The sequence below is a fragment of the Melospiza georgiana genome, chromosome 2 (assembly GCF_028018845.1).
Source record: "Melospiza georgiana isolate bMelGeo1 chromosome 2, bMelGeo1.pri, whole genome shotgun sequence".
In the NCBI taxonomy this organism is placed as follows: Eukaryota; Metazoa; Chordata; class Aves; order Passeriformes; family Passerellidae; genus Melospiza; species Melospiza georgiana.
This window is the reverse complement of record NC_080431.1, coordinates 118,257,914-118,280,907: the sequence shown is the minus strand read 5'-3', so window position 1 is coordinate 118,280,907 and position 22,994 is coordinate 118,257,914. Positions and strand designations below refer to the sequence as shown.

The 22,994-nt window shown below is 39.5% G+C and overlaps 1 protein-coding gene across 1 annotated transcript in view; it reads right to left on the bottom strand.

Moving 5' to 3' along the window:
• Positions 1-22,994, bottom strand: part of HLCS (holocarboxylase synthetase) — a 159,013-nt gene that overhangs the window by 129,190 nt on the left and 6,829 nt on the right. The window contains 10 exon segments of the mRNA XM_058018613.1: positions 10,309-10,406; positions 10,409-10,487; position 13,486; positions 14,306-14,631; positions 14,633-14,803; positions 14,805-14,888; positions 14,890-15,015; positions 15,018-15,088; positions 15,091-15,183; positions 17,566-17,728. Coding sequence (XP_057874596.1) covers positions 10,309-10,406; positions 10,409-10,487; position 13,486; positions 14,306-14,631; positions 14,633-14,803; positions 14,805-14,888; positions 14,890-15,015; positions 15,018-15,088; positions 15,091-15,183; positions 17,566-17,728 — 1,212 coding nt within the window.

Here is a 22,994-nt window from a genome sequence, read left to right as displayed (position 1 = left end):
AGGAATAAAATACAAATTCAGAAAACGTGAATGCTGCAAGTGCAGTGTTTCAAAGGAATAAAATTCAGAAGATCTGAATGTTGCAAGTGCAGTGTTTCAAAGGAGTAAAATTCAAATTCAGAAAACCTGAATGTTACCAATTCAGCGTTTCAAAGGAATAAAATACAAATTCAGAAAACCTGAATATAGCAGGTTTTTATTCAAAGGAAAAAAACACAAATGCAGAAGACCTGAATGTCGCCAATGCAGTGTTTCAAGGAATAAAATACAAAATCAGAAAACCTAAATATCACAGGTTTGTATTCAAAGGAATAAAATACAAATTCACATGACATGAATGTTGCCAATGCAGCGTTTCAAAGGAGTAAAGTACAAATTCAGAAAACCTGAATATAGCAGGTTTTTATTCAAAGGAATAAAACACAAATGCAGAAGACCTGAATGTTGCCAATGCAGTGTTTCAAAGGAATAAAATATAAATCCAGAAGACCTGAATATTGCAAGTGCAGTGTTTTAGATGAATAAAATACAAATTCAAAAAACCTGAATATTGCAGGTTTTTATTCAAAGGTATAAAACACAAATTCAGAAGGCCTGAGTGTTGCCAGTGCAGCGTTTCAAAGGAATCAAATACAAATTCAGAAGACCTGAATACTGCTAATTCAGAAGACCTCAATGCTGCCAATGCAATATTTCAAAGGAATAAAATACAAATTCAGAAGGCCTGAGTGTTGCCAATGCAGTGTTTCAAAGGAATAAAATACAAATTCAGAAGACCTGAATGTTGCCAATGCAGCGTTTCAAAGGAGTAAAATACAAATTCAGAAAACCTGAATATTGCAGGTTTTTATTCAAAGGAATAAAATAGAAATTCAGAAGATCTACATCCTGCCAATGCAGTGTTTCAAAGGAATAAAATATAAATTCAGAAGACCTGAATATGGCAAGTGCAGTGTTTTAAATGAATAAAATACAAATTCAGAAAACTTGAATATTGCAAGTGCTGTGCTTCAAAAGAATAAAACACAAATTCAGAAGACCTGAGTGCTGCAAGTGCAGCGTTTCAAAGGAATAAAATACAAATTCAGAAGACCGGAATGCTGCAAGTGCAGTGTTCCAAAAGCAGCTGAAGTTTTTATATTTCTGAGAGCAATTTAACAGGACACCTCTATTTCCTCTTGGTCCCATACATTTATTTATCCCTACATTTATCCAACTCGCCCCTTTCACTAAATTATACATTAATTAAATATACACTCTGGCTATAATGTGCTTAGAAGTGAAGCTCCAAAAGGAGCCCCAGTGGAAGTGTCAGACAAGCCCCACAACAATTTCCCATTGTGGGAAGGAGGCGTCATTCCTGAGCAATGGTAACTCGAGAGGACCTCGCCAGGCTCCAGCTGATGCCAAGCCTGCTCTCATTTTCCCAGTCCCACTTCCATAAATTAGCTGCAGGCCCCACGGACATATCAGGGAATCTTGAGGGTTTGTTTTTTTTTTAATGTTTGGAAATCCACCACTTTAGTGAGATCCTCATCACTGATGCCAAATGCAGGGTGTTTGTCACAGGGCAGGGATTCCTGCTCCCCAAAATCCCCCACTTTTGTCAGACCCTCAGCACTGATGCCAAATGCGGGGTGTTTGTTGCAGGGCAGGGATTCCTGCTCCCCAAAATCCCCCACTTTAGTCAGACCCTCAGCAGTGAGGCCAAATGTGGGGAGTTTGTCACGGGGCAGGGATCCCTGCTCCCCAAAATCCCCCACTTTGGTCAGATCCTCAGCACTGATGCCAAATGTGGGGTGTTTGTCACAGGGCAGGGATTCCTGCTCCCCAAAATCCCCCACTTTTGTCAGATCCTCAGCAGTGAGGCCAAATGTGGGGAGTTTGTCGCAGGGCAGGGATTCCTGCTCCCCAAAATCCCCCACTTTAGTCAGATCCTCAGCACTGATGCCAAATGCGGGGTGTTTGTTGCAGGGCAGGGATTCCTGCTCCCCAAAATCCCCCATTTTAGTCAGATCCTCAGCAGTGAGGCCAAATGCGGGGTGTTTGTCACAGGGCAGGGATTCCTGCTCCCCAAAATCCCCCACTTTTGTCAGACCCTCAGCACTGAGGCCAAATGCGGGGTGTTTGTCACAGGGCAGGAATCCCTGCTCCCCAAAATCCCCACTTTGGTCAGATCCTCAGCAGTGAGGTCAGAGCAGTGCCAAATGCGGGGTGTTTGTAACAGGGCAGGGATTCCTGCTCCCCAAAATCCCCCATCTGCTCCAGGGCAGCCCTGGCTCCAAAGGCTTTGCCAGGAGTGCTGAAACAAAACCCACAGCCAGGCACTGGAATGCAGCCCTCCCAGCAAGGCAGAATGGACACCCGAATTTGGGTCAGTCTGCCACCACGTTTGATTTTTTAAATTTAGATCCCCATCCCAAACTGTGAGATAAAACTGAAATTGAGAAAAGTCAGCCTCAGCACTCTGCTGAGTAACCTGGACTCAACAAATGCTCTCTGCTGCTCTCTGTCATCTCCAGAGCGAGAAGCCAGCAGCAGGCAGGGATCACAAACGTTTAAAATATATATCACATAAGCCATTCTGGGGGGATAATGACATTTTCCATTCTCTCCAGTACAGAAGGAACAAGCCTGCTGAAGAAAGTGGTTGTGAAGTATCATGCACACTGACTCGAAGCCAGCCTTGAAACATGAGAGAATCCAATTCCACGAGTGGCACTTTGGTCACATGCCAGCACATCATAATTTCACATCAGAGCTGGCTGCACACAAAGATTAAATGCTGCTCGGTACAAAAGGCATTAACTTTGAGTTCTCACAGCAGCATAAAGCCCCTTTTTATGGAGATTGCTATAAACAGCAGCCTTGCTTTCACTCCTCAAAGCTTCCGGCATTTTCCAAATGATCCTCAAGAACATTTATTGAATCAAAACACGGCCCAAAAGTTGTTTACAAACCATAATGCAAAGGAAGAATGCTGTTCATTATTATGTGCCTACAAATGTGCTTGTTTAACAGGAACAGCATGTTTGCTGCCATCCTGCAAGAAGGAAGACAAAATCTGAAGTAGAGAAGCGTAAAATAAAGGCAATGTTTGCCAGATTTCCCTTCCTCTCTCCCCTAAATACATGGCAAATATTCCCTGAAGATAAACAGCAGAAAAGGAAAAGGTATCTTCAAGCACCACCTGGAATTACTTGGCTCCACATTTGGAATTCCCTTCACCTCCCACCAAGATTTCCTAATTGGAAATGTTTTACTGTACCCTGACACTACCTGCCGTCGATTCCTGTGCAATTCCAAAGGCTGCCTTCAAACTGAGGGAATATTATACAGGGGCAGGTGCTGCAAACATGCAAAGATATTTACATGCAAATCTATCTGCAACACACGGTGCATAAAATGCTTTCCAACCCTTTTCTGCCCCTGAAATGCAGCTCAGAAGTGTCCCCTGCTGGCAAACACCGTCCCAGCTTTGGGAGCAGCAGAAATTCCTGTGATTTGAACGGAATGACAGCCCCAAAGTGGCTCAGCTGGGCAGGGACACTGCTCAGGGCTGGGGAGGGCACTGGGAACACCTGCAGCACCCCAGGGCTCCCCAAAAACAGCTCCAGGAAAAAGGCTGAACAAAGTTTTGCGAGTGAGCAAATTAGGAGGTGATCCAGCCCTCTAATAATTAGAGAATTCCAGAATAGTTTGGGTTGCAAGGGACCTTAAAGATCATCTCACACCACCCCTGCCATGGCAGTGTCACCTCCCACTGTCCCAGTGTCCAGCCTGGCCTTGGGCACTGCCAGGGATCCAGGGGTGGAATTCCATCCCAGCCCTGCCCACCCTGCCAGGGAACAATTCCTCATTCCCAATATCCCATCTAACCCTGCCCTCCTTCACCTCAAAGCCAGATTTACAGGAGGCATCCAGAAAAAACTCATTTTTCACTCAAATTCTGTTTCCCACCAGGCTAAACAATCTCTCAATTGACCAGTTGAATTTTTGTCTCACAAATCAGTAAAAAGCCTTTTATAGTTTTACAGCCATGTTGCACTATAGGGTTGGTTCAAAATTGCCTCTGAACAAAGAGTCAAAAAATTTTCTTGAAAAATTTTCCTGTGACTGTGCCATTAGTCCTCATCATCATCTTCTCCATTCCTTCCACCTGCAGGCACTGTTACTATTCCTGATATTATGGAATAATCAAGATGGGAAAAGTCCTCCAGGATCACCCAGTGCCCTCACCCCAATCCCTGTCCCCAAGGCCACATCCAGACTGCTCTGGGACAATTCAGTGACTCCAAACCTCCCTGGGCAGCTCAGCCCAAGGCCTGACCACTCTGCCAGGGAAATTTTCTGTGCCAATCTCCAACCTGAGCCTGCCCTGGTGCCATCTGAGGCCATTTCCTCTCCTCCTTTCCCTGCCCCTCCTGTCAGGAGCTGTGCAGAGCACTGAGGTCCCCCCTGATCCCCCTTTGCTCCAGGCTGAGCCCCCCCAGCTCCCTCAGCTGCTCCTCACAGTTCGTGTTTTCCAGCCCCTTCCCAGCTCCATTCTCCTGCCCTGGACAAAGGCAAAATGGGTTTTTTTGTTTGAGAACAAAACAATTTTTCAAGGCAAGGTGTTAATTTAATGTACCTCAGTGATCCAAGCAAGCTCTTTGCATCTGAAGAGAGCCATGACAAGGAAAAGCTCAAACAGGGCCTGGAGGGGCTGGAGCACGTCCAGGGCAGGGAATGGAGCAGGGCTGAGCACAGAAGCACCTGTGAAAATCATCCTGCCCTGCACTGATGCCTTGTGCAGGCTGCCCCAGAGCAGAGGCTGGGCAGAGCTCCAGAATAAAGCAGGGATTTATTCACAGCATCTCCTCCATGGATGCACCTTGGGCAGCACCAGAGCCCAGCCAGGGCTGCACCCAAGATGAACCAAAATGGCCCCAAAATGCACGGCCGGGCACGGGCTCTGTCCCTGGGATCAGTTCTGCTCCATTTGCACCTTGCAGTTCATTGTCCCATTGCAGCTTTAGCCCTGCAGTCCCACCCTGCTTGTTCTTCTCTCTCCAGCCCACGGGGTTTGTGCTCCTGGGCTGAGATTTGGGTCATTTGTCCTTGGTGCCCAGCTGGAGCAGGAATTGTTTTGTCTCCCTGCTATGTGCACAGAGCTCAGCATCCCTGAATGTGAACCCAGACCCACACACTGAAGCAGCACAGAATGTGAAAAATAGAAAAAACTAAAACCTGAGGCATCAGAACTGCTGAAAATTCTGCTCCACAAACTCATCTTGATTTAAGCTTCTACCTCTACCAAATAAGTGGAACCCAAAAGTTTACAAATTTCACCCAAGATCCAACAGTTCTGTGAGGAAACTACATGAATAAAAGTGTGCAGACTAATAGAAGACTGGGGAGAAAGAATTAAAAGATGCTAAAATACTCAGAATTTATTCCACCATGGTACTGTGTGACAAGTGTTACAAATTCACTTGGGTACAAGAGGAGATATCACTGATACCAAAACCAGACCAGAGCAGCTCTGAACTGCTGAATTTGGACACAATCCCTGCATAATTTCATTATTCTGAGTGCTAATGAGCAAAAAGAGGAAAACAATGAGGCACAGACTGTCAAAACCCAAATTCCTGGAGAACAATTCCCTTCAGAACCACACTCCAACCCCAGCAAGCAGCAGGAATCAGGATCAGAATGCAGACATTGACACTGCCCATGAATGCCAACACTGAAAAAAGTTTGTTTTATGATTTCTGTGGCCCTTCCGGGTTTGCAAGATTTTATTGTAAAGAAAAAAAAAGTGAATTTGAGGAGGGGAGAGGGAAGAACACAAAACCAGAAATGCAAACCCCCCCCCTTCCCTGCACACACAGGCAACTCAAAGCCTTGCACCCCAACAAAGTCCTTTGCATTTATTGGAAAAAATGATGGAAAAAATGATGGAGTTAAATTTCAAATATTCTTAATTGATAGCACCGCTATCAGTCCTTAGGTGAAGTTTTAAATAGATATATTAATTTTAAATAAGATATATTAAATCCATTCCCCCAAAACCAGTAAGGTGCTTCAGCAAATACCCATTTTTATTGGTACAGATGCATTTACATTGCTAATTTTTTTTGCTACTTTGCCCTAAAAGATATTTTCATTTTTAGCCGAGAAACAAACTGGGAAAAGCCTTCAAGTACAAAAGTTTTTGCTCATTTCAAATAATACACATGATACATTAAAAAAAGGTAAAAATGTTAGACACAAATGATTTATCAGCAATTTATTTAAGTTCCTCACTGTCTGTTGGTCATTTAATAAATTTATCAGTGATTTATTCAATTCTCTCACTGTCTGTGGGTCATTTAATAAATTTATCAGTGATTTATTCAATTCTCTCACTGTCTGTTGGTCATTTAATAGATTTATCAGTGATTTATTCAATTCTCTCACTGTCTGTGGGTCATTTAATAGATTTATCAGTGATTTATTCAATTCTCTCACTGTCTGTTGGTCATTTAAGATTTTTCTCAATTATTATTTTACTTCTGAGCCAGAGAAATGAGTAAATTTCCTTTCTGGAATAAATAATTCCAAGGAGCTCTTGTTTTTGTTTCTACTGTCTGTAAGGCAGGGATGATGCTCATGCTTTGAGGCTAAGAGAAAACAACAAATCTCCCATTTTGTGTAGATTATACAAAATTTTGGTTCACTTATAAACCAAAAACCTGGATAGCAATAAAAACTCTGGAGTTTCAGTGTAACTACCCCTGATTTCAGCATTGGAAATTTAAAAATAAAACCCTGAAGTTGAATCTCAAGTCCTACAACAGCCATGAATATGCATGGAAATATTTCAGACACAATTGTCTCCAAATGCACCCTGAAATCAGGGTTCATTACAGTGTGAGCTGAGAGCTCAAATTCCCCATCCTCAAAGGAAGATTTATTCAGGATAAAGTGGCTCCACATTTTCTTGGCTGACGTCATGGAGCTGGAATTTAAAAGCAGACTGTGCCACCCCAGAACCAAGGCACGGAAATCTGCTCTGAGCTGATTCTGCCCCAGCTACTGAATCACTCAAAAACACAAAAAATTTCGAGCCTGTGGAGTTTTTACTCAAGTTTTCAGATGAGCAAATATTATAATGTAATATAATATAATATAATATAATATAATATAATATAATATAATATAATATAATATAATATAATATAATATAATATAATATAATATAATGTAATGTAATGTAATGTAATGTAATGTAATGTAATATAATATAATATAAATTAAAATAATATAAATTTAAATAATATAGATTTAATCTACATTACAATATGATATGATATGATATGATATATGATATAATATAATATAATATAATATAATATAATATAATATAATATAATATAATATACTATAATGTAATGTACTATAAAATAACATAATATAATATGGATTTAAATAATATATAATATAATATAATATAAATTAAATTAAAATAATATAAATTTAAATAATATAGATTTAATATACGTTACAATATATGATATGATATTATATTATATATGATATAATATAATGCAATATCATATAATGTAATATAATGTAATATAATGTAATATAATGTAATATAATGTAATATAATATAAAGTAATGTAATATAATATAATATAATATAATATAATATAATATAATTAATATAATATAATATAATATAATATAATATAATATAATATAATATAATATAATATAACATAACATAATATAATATGGATTATAATATAATATAATATAATATAATATAATATAATATAATATAATATAATATAATATTAATATAATAAATATAGATTTAATTAATATAGATTTAAATAATATAGATTATGATATGATATAATATAACATAATATAATGTAATATCATATCATATAATGTAATATAATGTAATATAATATAAAGTAATGTAATATAAAATAATATAACATAATATAATATGGAATATAATATAACATAATATAATATGGAATATAATATAATATAATATAATATAATATAATATAATATAATATAATATAATATAATATAATATAATATAATATAATATAATTTGGATTTAAAATCTGGATTTAAAATATAATAATTTGGATTTAAAATCTGGATTTAAAATATTATAATTCCAGTTCTGCTCATGTTTTGTTGGCTTTTTTTAACCCATGCAGCAAGAATGTGCTTTTAAGCTCTATGCATTGGAAATTAAAACTTCAAAATGTGAATTCTGAGGGGGAAAAGTAAAAAAATTCCAATCCACCCCTCGGGAACAGCTTCAAATTCTGCAAAAGGAACCAAGGAACTCTCACAGAGTGGAGAGGAACATCTTAAATTCTTAATAATCACATTTCTATCAATCAGCAGCACAGGTTTGATGGGATTATTAACAGCATCTCAACAATGATGCAGAAAAACTCAGATTTTCCAGGCATTTCAGCAAAGGCAAATGAGGAGCAGCTGTTTGTTCACAGAATAAAGTTTAGAGTTTCATTTGATGCCCAAAAGGCAGCAGGAAACAGGTCTGGTGAAAGCTCTGATAAAAGAGGCACCAAGGGAATCAATCCCACAGAATTTACAGCTCTGCTCTAAACTGAAGAACCCCCAAACCAGCACTTAACACTGAAAGAATTTTAAAATTATCAAAAAAAAAAAAAAAAAAAAACAACAAAACCCTCAGCTTCATTTTTTCTTAATGGAGTAAAAAATGCAGAACAAACCCAATTATTCTTTTTTTCCCCATAAGCAAAAGGAGCTTGGGGTTCCTAAAATGAATTAGAAAATCTGAACCAGGAGATTTTAAACACAACAGAAACTCCAGTGTGGGGATGAGGAATCACTCCTGAGCTGCCAAGCCTCAGCAATATAAAATTATTTCTCATTATTTGTGGATCTGCTAACAAGACCTTGAGCTGCTTGATCATTAATTGGCTAATTGTGGCATTTTTATTACAGGGAAGTCGAAGAAAATCATCCCAAAATCACTTGCTGGCAATAAAATTAAGGATTTCCTCAAATAATTCACATTTTTGGTATCTCCTGGCTCTCTGGGAAAGCAAGGAAACCTATGGAGAACAGGATGGGTGTGGAAAAATAAATAATTTGTGAAAAGCTAAACTCTAACACATTCATTATTTATTTTAATAAACAATTAGGAACTCTCTTCATTAGGAACTGTTGTTGTTACAAGTGGCAATTTCCTTTTACACAAGATTCTGGAATTTTATCAAAGCTAAAAGGAAAGACATTAAAACAATGACTACACACAGCAAAACTACCATTAAAATATGTGAATAAAACAATTAAAATCACATGAAACCACATAAAAACTAATAAAGTTTAGGAATAAAATAATTTATTAACAGACTTAATTATTTAAATTTTTAAAACTAATTGTGGTATGAACTTTAACTGAAGAATATACAGTTAAAATATCTTTACTTGATGGTCTGCAACCCTGCAATATGCCACTAGATGGCAAGTTTGGATAGAAATTAGCTGAATTTTAATTTATATGTTTGAGAAGTCCAAAGGCATTGGATAGAAACAATCATATAAAAAAGTAGTGAAAGAGGAGAACAAAAATAGGAAGAATTCAATAAACAAACTTTGTGTCTGGGGCATTTTTAATACAACCAAAGAGGTGAAATGGGTTTTCGTTTTGTTTCCACATTGCCACACAAATAGAGAATCAACCCACACAAATTCTGAAGTTATATTTTAAAGAAAAACAAGTGAAAATCCCTTTTTATACATTCCTGATGATTGTTCAGAGCACAGTCTCACGCGGATGGGAGCAGCACTGAGAGCTGACGTTTGAATTTCAAATATTCCCAGGAAATATTGAAACACCCTCAGGAACCAGGGATTGATTTCTCTGTGCCATCAGCCCCTCCCCATTCCCTGCACTCTGCTCGTCACCATTTCCTCTTTTGGGAATTTGATCTTGATTTAATATCAAGAGATTAATTTTTTATCTTCATTTTATATTAAAAAAAAAAAAAATCCTGTTTTTTAAAGCAGTTCTTTCCGTAGCCTTCAAATGGAACAGCACTAAAAACTTCTTAACAGAAATACAGAAATATAATTAATTTAACCCTGCACAATTTCCCTGTGGTGAAATTCAGAATTCCTTCTAGCGGGAACCAAAACTGATGGATTAAAAATGAAATTTTTTTCCTTACCTGAAACACCTGTTGGAAACTCTCCAAACAAAAGCAGCAGGCTTGGAGAGAACCCTGAATTTCCCTGGCAGGGTAAACCCCAGCTTACCTCATCAGGAGAGAGCAGGTAAATGGGGGTTAATTCAGGAACTGCACTTGGTTCACAGCTCAGCCCCAGGCACGTCAGGATCTCCCTGAGAACTTCATCTTGGAATTGCTCATTTTGAGCAAATTGAAATCCTCCTCAGTCTGCACGTCCATGGAATTGCTGTCCAGCTCCAAATGGGCCTGGCAGGATGAATAAAAAGAGAAAATCAGTTTCCCATTCAGAAACATCAATACACCACAATTTCTATTTCGTACATGAACAGAATTCCATTGCAATTAAAATGGCATTAAAACTGAAATTCCATTAAAATTGAAATTCCATTAAAGTTCAAATTCCATTACAACTGAAATTCCATTAAACGTGAAATTCCATTACAACTGAAAGTCCATTAAATGTGAAATTCCATTACACCTGAAAGTCCATTAAAACCAAAATTCCATTAAAACTGAAATTCCATTAAAGTTCAAATTCCGTTACAACTGAAATTCCATTAAAACTGAAATTCCATTACAACTGAAAGTCCATTAAAACCAAAACTCCATTACAACTGAAATTCCATTAAAACTGAAATTCCATTCAAAATATATTAAAATTGAAAGAGCTTTTTAGAAGTTGTCCAAGGTATGGAGAACTTCCAGCTCCAAATGGGCCTGGCAGGATGAATAAAAAGAGAAAATCAGTTTCCCATTCAGAAACATCAATGCACCACAATTTCCTCTGAAACCTGCCTAAAATTTCCCTTCTTAATCAACTTTTCCTGATCAAGCTTGTATTTACCAACTTAAATTTAACGTTCTGCTTTTCAGGTCTGCCAGAACCAACAGCAAGGTTGGCCATTTTCTATTTTGTACATGAACAGGATTCCATTACAATTAAAATGGCATTAAACTGAAATTCCATTAGAATTGAAATTCCATTAAAGTTCAAATTCCATTACAACAATTCCATTAAACGTGAAATTCCATTACAACTGAGAGTCCATTAAAACCAAAATTCCATTACAACTGAAATTCCATTATAACTGAAATTCCATTCAAATTATATTAAAATTGAAAGAGCTTTTTAGAAGTTGTCCAAGGTATGGAGAACTTCCAGCTCCAAATGGGCCTGGCAGGATGAATAAAAAGAGAAAATCAGTTTCCAATTCAGAAACATGAATGCACCACAATTTCCTCTGAAACCTGCCTAAAATTTCCCTTCTTCATCAACTTTTCCTGATCAAGCTTGTATTTACCAACTTAAATTTAACTTTCTGCTTTTCAGGTCTGCCAGAACCAACAGCAAGGTTGGCCATTTTCTATTCTGTACATGAACAGAATTCCATTACAATTAAAATGGCATTAAAACTGAAATTCCATTAAAATTGAAATTCCATTAAAGTTCAAATTCCATTACAACTGAAATTCCATTAAAACTGAAATTCCATTAAAACTGAAATTCCATTACAACTGAAAGTCCATTAAAACCAAAATTCCATTACAACTGAAATTCCATTACAACTGAAATTCCATTAAAACTGAAATTTCATTGAAACTGAAATTCCATTAAAATTATATTAAAATTGAAAGAGCTTTTTAGAACTTGTACCAGGTAGGGAGAACTCAAGCAATTCCCATGAATTTAGTGGAAATCAGTGCAGATAAAGAAACTCCTCTGCCTAAAAAGTTACTTTTTCATGTGACAGAAAATCACTCCTCATGCTCAAAACAGATGCTTAGAAGTTGAAATTAAATGCAGGAGGGAAAAATATCCTTCATAAACTCTTTTTTGGCTCTTTTTTTTCTGCTTTTCCAAGATATTTCAAAGCCCTTGTAAGTTGGAACCCTGAATTTGAGAATTTCTGTGCTGCCAGGCACTGACCCCCAAGAGAACACTGCACTGACCTGAGGGCCTGGAGAAGCTTCCAAAATTCAATAATAAAACTGAGATTAAAGGTGTGGAGTTTGAACAGAAGTGTGTGATATCACAGGGTGGGAAACTCAGAGCTGAAGGGTTTAGAATACAGGAATAGATAGAAAGCAAGATGGAGGTTTTGGGGTGGAGGCTGCTCCTTCTTCTTCTCCTTCTTCTCCTTGGGTTTGGGTGGTTTTGTGTCATTGGATAAAAAAATCCACATTACAGACCATAAGTAGTTAGTCATTAGGTCAAAAGTAAAAATAATTTAAGTGTCATTTCTTAATTAGTTTAGCCTTCAAAGGCCTTGGAGAGAGAGACAGGGCTCCATTTTTAGTCTGTTGGAGTGAAGTGCTGCAGAACTCAGGGTTTGTGAGATTGTAACAGAGATAAGAACTGATAAACATCTGAGCGCCAACAAGAAATACCCTCCCACACATTAAATCCTAAAAAACCCCAAAGAACCCACACTTGTATTCCCTGCAGATTCATTTATTGCTATTAAATAAAGCCCTTATTTTTGTTCATTTCTTCCAGCTTGCAGAATTTCATTATGCTCTTTGAGTTTTACATATTTCCATTGAAATTCAGGGAAATTACTGAGTGTGGCTGCCCCTGGATCCCTGGCAGTGCCCAAGGCCAGGTTGGACAATGAGGGTTGGTGCAGCCTGGGACAATGCAAGGTGTCCCTGCCATGGCAGGGGTGGGATGAGATAATTTTCAGATCCTTTCCAACCCAAACCATTTCATAATTGCAAAAATAATACATGAAAAAGGAGGCAGGACACACCCAGCCACCAGAGGAGCACAGAAAAAAGAGAAACAAATCTGCCAGAATATTTCCTGGCTGATGTCACTGCCTGGAAACAATAAAGGCTTTTCAAATCCAGACTGGAAGTCATTCAGAATTATAAAACATCACAGTAATCCTTTTAATCTGATGTTTGAAGCTGTGCTCTGATGCTCTTCTCCTTTTCCTGAGGAAAACCTCTGGAGTATTGAGTTTTACTACAGCACGAGGATCAATGGAAAGGGAGCAGCAAAGCTCAGCCTGCAGGGACAGAATCAAATCCATTTTCTGGATTTGGGTGGCACAGCTGCCTGCAAAAAACAGCAACAAATGGAGCACCTGGGACAGTGGGAGGTGTCCCTGCCATGGCAGGGCTGGCACTGGGTGATCCCTAAAACCCCTCCCAGCCCAAACCACTCTGGGATTCTGGGATTCTCTGGCTGCTTTTCTGTCTGAACCTGTGATTCCTTCTCCCCTCTGAGCACTTTTCTCACCCTTTGCCCAATCCTCACACCGGGCAAACCTCGTGCCGTGGCTGTTGTGGTTTTGGCCCATCCCATTGATGGCCTGGTGAACTTGGGGAAATCCCTTGGAGACCTGGATTGTGCCTCAGTCCCTGTCCCTTTGGCAGTGCCAGGACACAGGGGATGGCTGCCAGTGCCAGAGGGCAGGGCTGGGTGGGAACTGGGGAAAAATCCTTCCCTGGGAGGGTGGGGATGCCCAGAGCAGCTGTGGCTGCCCCTGGATCCCTGGCAGTGCCCAAGGCCAGGCTGGACACTGGGGACAGTGGGAGGTGTCCCTGCCATGGCAGGGGTGGCACTGGGGGAGTTTCAGGATATTCCTGTGCTGGCAGGAAAGGCTGGCACAGCTGGCATTGTTCACCTGCACAGGAGAAGCTTTGGGCTGAGCTCAGGGTGGCCTTGCAGGGCCTGGAGGAGCCCCAGGAAAGCTGGAGAGAGACAATTGCCAGGGGATGCAGGGACAGCACACAGGGAATGGCTCCACACTGAAAAATTACAGCTTTATATCAGATATTAGGAACAATTTCCTCCCTGGCAGGGTGGGCAGGACTGGGATGGCATTCCCAATGAAGGTGTGAAGCCTCTGGATCCCTGGCAGTGCCCAAGGCCAGGCTGGACACTGGGGACAGTGGAAGGTGTCCCTGCCATGGCAGGGGTGGCACAAAATGATCTTTCAGCTCCCTCCCAACCCAAACCACTCCATGATTCCACACCTCCCCTTGACAGGAATCCCCAAGAACACGCAGTGGGAACAATTTTATAGGAGGAAACGAGTTCCCCCTGCTCACAGTACTGGCAAAGGATGGCCTCTCCCCCGCTGCTGCCGTGGCTCAGCTGCACCATCACCGTGTCCTCAGCAGCGCTGCTCAGCCGACTCAGCACCTTCCCCCTGCTGCTGCCATCTCCCTTGGGGCCCTCCTCAAACACAGAGCCACTGAGCAGCAGGCTCAGCCTCACCTCGCTGCCGTCCTGCTTGGACACCACCAGCTCGTGCACCACCCTCCTCAGCTTCTTCTTGTGCTTCATCTGCACTCCCCCGAAGGTGAAGGAGGAGGAAAGGCCCAGGATCTTCCCCCCTTTGGACAGGAAGGCCATGAACTGCCTGTGGATGCCCTCGGGGGAGGGGCTCCTGGGTGGCAATGAGCAGCAGCAGGCAATTGTCAAGCCAGGGCTCCCTGAGCACCTGCTCCTGGTGCAGCTGGTACAGGGTGTAGCTCTCGGCATCGACGCACTCCCTCAGCACGGCCTTCACCTGCTCCAGCCTCCCCTCGGCAGCCTCAGAGCCCAGGTAAAATCAAGATATTCGGGGGTTTCCCAGCCAGGTTCATCCTTCTGATGCCTTTTTTGCACATTTGGAGCTCCTTGTCCCTGCCCTGTGCTGCTGCAGTCCTGGGGCAGCTCGGGGGTGCTCTCCTCTGAGGCGAATTTCACCGACTCGATGGTGCTGTTCTCCAGCTGCAGGCACTCGTGGCAGCTGGAAAGGTGCAGATGGTGCTGCTCCCACCTCCTGTTCCCTCATTTTCCCTTTCTTCTCCCAGCCTGGATTTGTCCTCCTCAGCTGCTGCTAAGCCTGATTTCCAGCAGGGGTTACTGCATCCATGTCTGTGCTCTCCTCTTCCTCTTTTCTCTGCTTCGCCAACTCCTTCAGAGCTGATTCCTCTAAATGGACAGCTGGAAAAGGTAAAATAAAAGAAAGAAAAAGGGGTTAAAATAATGAGATTAAAAGGGTTAGGATAAATGTCATTAAGAGCAGAATTCAATTTCAGTACAATTCCCTGTAACAGCAAGAATTTCACTTATTTGATGCAACAAATCCTATTTCCCCCCAGGACAACAGAGATTTGCACTCATACCATAAATCTAAAGACAAGGAAATGAAAGGAAATTTCAAGGAAAGGGGAAAGGAAAAGGGGAAAGGAAAGGAAAAGGGGAAAGGAAAAAGGGGGAAAGGAAAGGAAAAAGGGGGGGAAGAAAAAAGGGGGAAAGGAAAGGAAAGGAAAGGAAAGGAAAGGAAAGGAAAGGAAAGGAAAGGAAAGGAAAGGAAAGGAAAGGAAAGGAAAGGAAAGGAAAGGAAGGAAAGGAAAGGAAAGGAAAGGAAAGGAAAGGAAAGGAAAGGAAAGGAAAGGAAAGGAAAGGAAAGGAAAGGAAAGGAAAGGAAAGGAAAGGAAAGGAAAGGAAAGGAAAGGAAAGGAAAGGAAAGGAAAGAGAAAGGAAAGGAAAGGAAAGGAAAGGAAAGGAAAGACCTCTGGAAAAATACAGCTCTTCTAAGGAGGGCAGGGTTTAAAACTGCTGCTGTTTTGAAATAAACTGTTTTGAAATAAGCTAATAAACTGATGGTGTTGGGTAAGGCAGATATTGAACCACGTCCCTTGCACTGCTGAAGGCTGCAGATAAAGTTTTGGAACAAGAAAAGGGAGTAAAAAGAGATTTGAACAGATTTCAGCCTGCAGAAAGGCAGAGAGATCCAGCACAGCAAGATCTGGGAGCTAAGAATCCAAGGGAAAACAGGAAAATAAGAAGAACTGTTAAAAATTCCCCTTTTCTCCTGAAAATGACAGAAATGTGAAGATAATTCAGAGCAAATAAAGTGAGAAGAGCAAAGATGATTATTGCCAGCAAGAAATGTGCAGAGCAAAGAGGAGAGAAAAAGCAATCATCACAAGGGAGGGCCTCAAGGCTAAATCTGAAACATTTTACTGAACCCTTCCCCTCTCACACACAACCAAACCAATTTATTGTGCTTTTAATCCGGGGAGAAACCTGATGGACAAAATTTTGTTAATCCCTTTCCTTATTATGAAACCACATCCCCTTCGGAGCAGATTTGAGCAAGATTTCTTCTTTTTTTTTGATATCCCAAGGGAATTTCAGCGTTTCCAACCTCTGTTATTCCACCCAGAACCTCCCCCAGCCTGTTCTGGAGCAGCTCCCACACAGCATTGGGAGCAAAAGGAGGCAGAAAACATTTTAAAAAGGGACTGAATGGGACAGCCTCAGCTTCCAGCCTTCCTTGGGGGAATATTTATGCAGAACAGCACCAAGAGAGACAGAATTTCCTATCAGATTCTTTTGGGAGAATATTCCTGTCCTCCTGCACTTCAGCTCAATGTCATTGATTTTGTCATTCCTTCATTTCTGCCTGTGCACTGTGATCTACATTAATTAAATAAAACAGCAAAGCAAATACAAACCCCATAAAAAAGGGCAAAAAAATCCCACCCCAAATTGTTCTCAATCCATGTTCAGCTTTGAATATACTTAAATTTCAAATATGGAAAATAAAAGAGAATATTTGCCTAAAAACTTCCAATTTTGGGTATTTTTTTACTAGATTTAAAGAAATTATTTTCTAACTTCTGAAAGACAGAAGAAGGGGGTGGGAATGGATAATTTTCAAGGTTCCTTCCAACCCAAACCATTCCAAATCCTCCAGAATCAAAGCAGAGCTACAGAGGAATCAACCTGGAATCCCAGCAGGAAGAAAACACTGCCCAAAAAAAGTAAATATTTTCAGGTAAGTATAAAAACCTCTTGCACTTCAGCTAAATGTTGTTGATTTTGTCATTCCTTCATTTCTGCCTGTGCACTGTGATCTACACTAAAAAAACAGCAAAGCAAAAAACAAACACCATAAAAAAGGGCAAAAAAATCCCACCCCAAATTGTTCTCAATCCATGTTCAGCTTTGAATATACTTAAATTTCAAACATGGAAAATAAAAGAGAATATTTGCCTAAAAACTTTCAATTTTGGATATTTTTTAATAGATTTGTTAATTTAACAGAGAAGTTTTAAAGAAATTATTTTCTAACTTCTGAAAGACAGAAGAAGGGGGGTGGGAATGGATAATTTTCAAGGTTCCTTCCAACCCAAACCATTCCAAATCCTCCAGAATCAAAGCAGAGCTACAGAGGGATCTACTTGGAATCCCATCAGGAAGAAAACGCTGCCAAAAAAAATTTTTCAGGTAGGTATAAAAAACCAATGCCATAAGTCCTAAAAAAAGCATAAATCAAGAAAGCTGTGGTGTGAAAAGGATCAGGAGGGTACTTACAGACAATCCTGCGCGGCACCATCCCGTTCTCCATGTGCAGCCTGTCCTCCAGGAACGCTATGCCCAGGCTACTGAAATTATCTACACTGGCTGCAGCCATTAACTGAAAAGGTTCCCCAGCTTTATAGGCCAAGGGTGAACAAAACTCTGACCACTTGACAATCTAGAACAGAGCATATGCACGGCTTTCAGTCGGAAAAAAACACGGGGAAATCCTCGAGCAGCAGCAATATCGTGATTTTTGCAAGAGGAACGCAGGAGAATTGAGGAATTTACTGAGCCCTGATGGAAGAGAAAAACACCCACAGCGAGGAATCATTCCCAAAGATCAAGGCTCTGAAAGCTCCAAGCGAGAAAATGGCAGCAGAGCTGTAAGAAAAATTATATCTGGATTTGTTTCCTTCAGCAGAAACTCCAAGCAAGAACGCTGGTAAAAAAGAAGAAAATTAAACGACGAGGGTTTAACTACAAGGTGCATCCACAGCTGGAATGAATTTATTCTGTTGCCATTCCCAGGAAATTCTTCATCCCAAATCAATTCTGAGTGCATTTGGAATCAGGGCTGCAGGTAGATTACGTTAATTAAAAAATTCAAGTTAAGCTCTGCAGAAGGGACATTTACATGCAGCAGTGGTAAAAAGTGGGCAGATATATTTTAAAAATTCATTATATCATAAATTAATAAGTTAATTAATGACCACACTTAGCATTCTGCTTTTAACAGGTGTGATGATGGTGCATTTTCTACAGGAAACTCAAAAACTCTTCAGCCATTTGAGAGATTGTGGTGAGGGACAAAGAGTTCAGGGTGGGGAAATCTCAAAGGCCTCAAATCTCACAGGCTGCAAATCTTCAGCTCCTCAAATCTGAAACTCTTAATTTTAATTAAAAACATTTATTAAATTGTCTATTTATAAAATTATTTATTAAAATTATTTATAAAGTATTATTTAAAATAAAAATTAGAAGCATTAACTAAACCACAAGGTTTGAAGATCTTTATCTACATCAAAATTTCCTTTTTCCAGGAAAGAAACATTGCACAAGCAGGAGGCACAACTGGATACACAAACCACTTGTTCTCCCACGAAAGAATTTTTAGAGACCTGACTTCATGACCTAAAAAAATTTAAAATTCAGACTTTGCCACGTTCCAAAACATGGGGAGACAAAGTGCAACTCCCTCAGAGCAGCTTCCCTCACTTTGACACCTCTTCCATGAGGTTGTTTTCATCCCCACACACCAGATGTAAAACATTGACTGAAGGAAGGAAAAACTGAGGGTGAGCTGTCAGTTATTGCACTTGTTCATAATTAGACCACCAGCTAAATTTATCTTTCTTTTATGCAATTAAATGGTTTACACACCAGCAAGAGAATCCAGCTGCAGCTTTTGGTGTTGTGGCGTTTCCCAAGGGAACAAGAGGACACAACAAACAACCCCAACAGTTCTGTCTCCTTTCTAAGTCATTCCCAGAGAATTTCTGGTTAATAATCAACAAACCCAATGAGACCATTCAGTCACAGGATCCCAGAATGGTTTGGGTTGGGGGAAACTTTAAAATTATTTCATTCTTACCCTGTCATGGCAGGGACACCTCAGGCTGCTCCAACCTGGCCTTGGGCACTGCCAGGGATCCAGGGGCAGCCCCAGCTGCTCTGGGAATTATTTTTCAGCCTCTCCTCACCTTCACAGGGAAGAAATTGTTCCTAATATCTGATCTAAACCTGTAATTTTTCAGTGTGGGAGCCATTCCCTGTGTGCTGTCCCTGCATCCCCTGGCAATTGTCTCTCTCCAGCTTTCCTGGGGCTCCTCCAGGCCCTGCAAGGCCACCCTGAGCTCAGCCCAAAGCTTCTCCTGTGCAGGTGAACAATGCCAGCTGTGCCAGCCTTTCCTGCCAGCAGAGCTGCTCCATCCTCTGCCCATCCTGGAGCCTCCTCTGGGCTCTCTGCAGCAGCTCCAGCTCCTCCCTGCGCTGGGGCAGCTCTGCAGGTGGGCTCCCAATCCATATTTCTATTTCTGGCCTTTGGATATCTAACAGAAACCTGGGTATTTTCTAATCCATAATTTCTGCTGATCCTGAGTGAAAAACTCCCTTTCCAAGAGGAAAAGGGGAGCAGAGTGTGGGGTTTTATCACTTTGAACCTGAGGGTGAAACCCCAGCTCTGCGACACCAGAGGTGTCCCAGCTTCAGTGGGATTGCCCGTGGTGGAGGGTGAAGGATTTACAGAGTATTTAAACATCCTTTCCCACCCAAAAAACAGGCACAATTAACACCCACACCTGGAGGCTGTCAGGAAGTTCTGTTCATGCTCTTGATGTTTCTTCTCCAAGTGAAATCTCCGATGTAAAATGTAATTATTGCTGCACATGAAGTGCAAACAAAGTGAACCCACAGAAGCAGCTCCTGCCAAAACCCGTGACCCTGAGATCGGGCAACAAACAACCCACTGGCTCAGAGCAGAGCAAAAACCCTCAGGGAATGTTTTCCAGCTTTCCTGGTGTAATTCCAAATCAAAATTCTGTCAGAATAAAGGACGAAAGGCCAGCTCTTAGCAAGGGATGACACATCATTCAAACTCCTGTTTTCTGAGTGCCCCTCAGGTACAGGTCATTGATATTCCTAAAAAAATGGCTTTTTTGGCCAGAAATTCCCCCAAGAGCAATGCGTTCCACAGGCCCTGGATGTGGTGACAGCCAGAGCTGGTTTTTAACCAAAATTGAATATCTGTACTCCTTTTCTATACAAGAATATTGAATATTTGTATCCCTTTCTATGCAAGAACATTAAATATCTGTACCCCTTTCTATGCAAGAATATTCAATACCTGTACCCCCTTCTATACAAGAATATTGAATATCTGTAACCTTTTATACACAATATTGAATATCTGTACCCCTTTTTATGCAAGAATATTCAATATCTGTACCCTTCTATGCAAGAATAATGAATTTCTGTACCCTTTCTATGCAAGAATACTGAATATCTGTCCCCCTTTCTATACAAAATATTGGATATTTGTACCCCGTTCTATGCAATATTGAATATATGTACCCCTTCTATACAAGAAGATTGAATATCTGTACCCTTTTTTATTCCAGAATAATGAATTTCTGTACCTCATTCCTATACAAGAATACAGAATATTTGAATGCCTTTCTATGCAAGAATATTGAATATCTGTACCTCTTTTCTATGAAAGAATATTGAATATTTGTACCCCTTTCTATGCAAGAATATTGCATTTCTGTACCTCATTTCTATACTAGAACACTGAATACCTGTACTCCTTTCTATACAAGAATATTGAATATTTGTATCCCTTTCTATGCATGAACATTGAATTCCTGTACCTCATTTCTATGTAAGAATATTGAATATCTGTCCCCCTTTCTATGGAAGAATATTGAATTTCTGTACCTTTTCCATGCAATAATATTGAATATTTGTATCTCTTTTTTATGTAATATCGAGTATCTGTCCTCCTTTCTATGCAAGAAAATTGAATATCTGTATCCCTTTCTATGCAAAATATTGAATTTCTGTATCCCTTTCCATTCAAGAACATTGAATATCAATACAAGAACATTGAATTTCTGTAGCCCTTTCTATACTAAGGCATTGAATATCTGTACCTCTTTCTATACAAGAATATTGAATATTTGTATACCTTTTCTATGCAACAATATTGAATATATGTACCCCTTGCTATGCAAGAATACTCAATATCTGTACCCCCTTTCCATGCAAAAATGTTGAATATCTGTACCCATTTCTATGCAATAATACTGAATATCTGTACCCATTTCTATGCAATAATACTGAATATCTGTCCCCCTTTCTAGTCAAGAATATTGAATATCTGTACCCTTTTCTATGCAAGAATATTGAATATCTGTCCCTCTTTCTAGGCAATAATATTGAATATCTGTACCTCTTTCTATGCAAGAGTATTGAATATCTGTACCTCTTTCTAGGCAATAATATTGAATATCTGTACCTCTTTCTATGCAAGAGTATTGAATCTCTGTCTCCTTTTCTATGCAAGAATATTGAATATCTCTATTTCCCTTCTGTGCAAGAATATTGAAAAATTGTATCCCTTTTCTATGCAAGAATATTGAATATATGTACCCCTTTCTACACAATAATACTGAATATCTGTACCCATTTCTATGCAATAATACTGAATATCTGTCCCCCTTTCTAGTCAAGAATATTGAATATTTGTATCCCTTTTCTATGCAAGAATATTGAATATCTGTCCCTCTTTCTAGGCGTTAATATTGAATATCTGTGCCTCTTTCTAGGCGTTAATATTGAATATCTGTGCCTCTTTCTATGCAAGAGTATTGAATACCTGTACCTCTTTCTATGCATCAATATTGAATATCTCTATCTCCCTTCTATGCAAGAATATTGAATATTTGTATCCCTTTTCTATGCAAGAATATTGAATATCTGTCCCTCTTTATAGGCAATAATATTGAATATCTGTGCCTCTTTCTAGGCAAGAGTATTGAATCTCTGTCTCCTTTTCTATGCAAGAATATTGAATATCTCTATCTCCCTTCTATGCAAGAATATTGAATATTTGTATCCCTTTTCTATGCAAGAATATTGAATATCTGTCCCCCTTTCTACACAATAATACTGAATATTTGTACCCCTTTCTATACAAGAATATTGAATATCTGTCCCTCTTTCTAGGCAATAATACTGAATATCTGTACCTCCTTCTATGCAAGAGTATTGAATCTCTGTCTCCTTTTCTATGCAAGAATATTGAATATCTCTATCTCCCTTCTATGCAAGAATATTGAATATTTGTATCCCTTTTCTATACAAGAATATTGAATATCTGTACCCCTTTCTATACACGAATACTGAATATCTGTCTCCCTTTCTACACAATAATACTGAATATTTGTACCCCTTTCTATACAAGAATATTGAATATCTGTACCCCTTTCTACACAATAATACTGAATATCTGTACCCATTTCTATGCAATAATACTGAATATCTGTCCCCCTTTCTAGTCAAGAATATTGAATATTTGTATCCCTTTTCTATGCAAGAATATTGAATATCTGTCCCTCTTTCTAGGCATTAATATTGAATATCTGTACCTCTTTCTATGCATCAATATTGAATATCTGTCCCTCTTTCTAGGCAATAATATTGAATATCTGTATCTCTTTCTATGCATCAATACTGAATATCTGTCCCTCTTTCTAGGAAATAATATTGAATATCTGTCCCTCTTTCTAAGCAACAATATTGAATATCTGTACCTCTTTCTATGCAAGAGTATTGAATCTCTGTCTCCTTTTCTATGCAAGAATATTGAATATCTGTCCCTCTTTCTAGGCAATAATATTGAATATCTGTACCTCTTTCTATGCAAGGGTATTGAATATCTG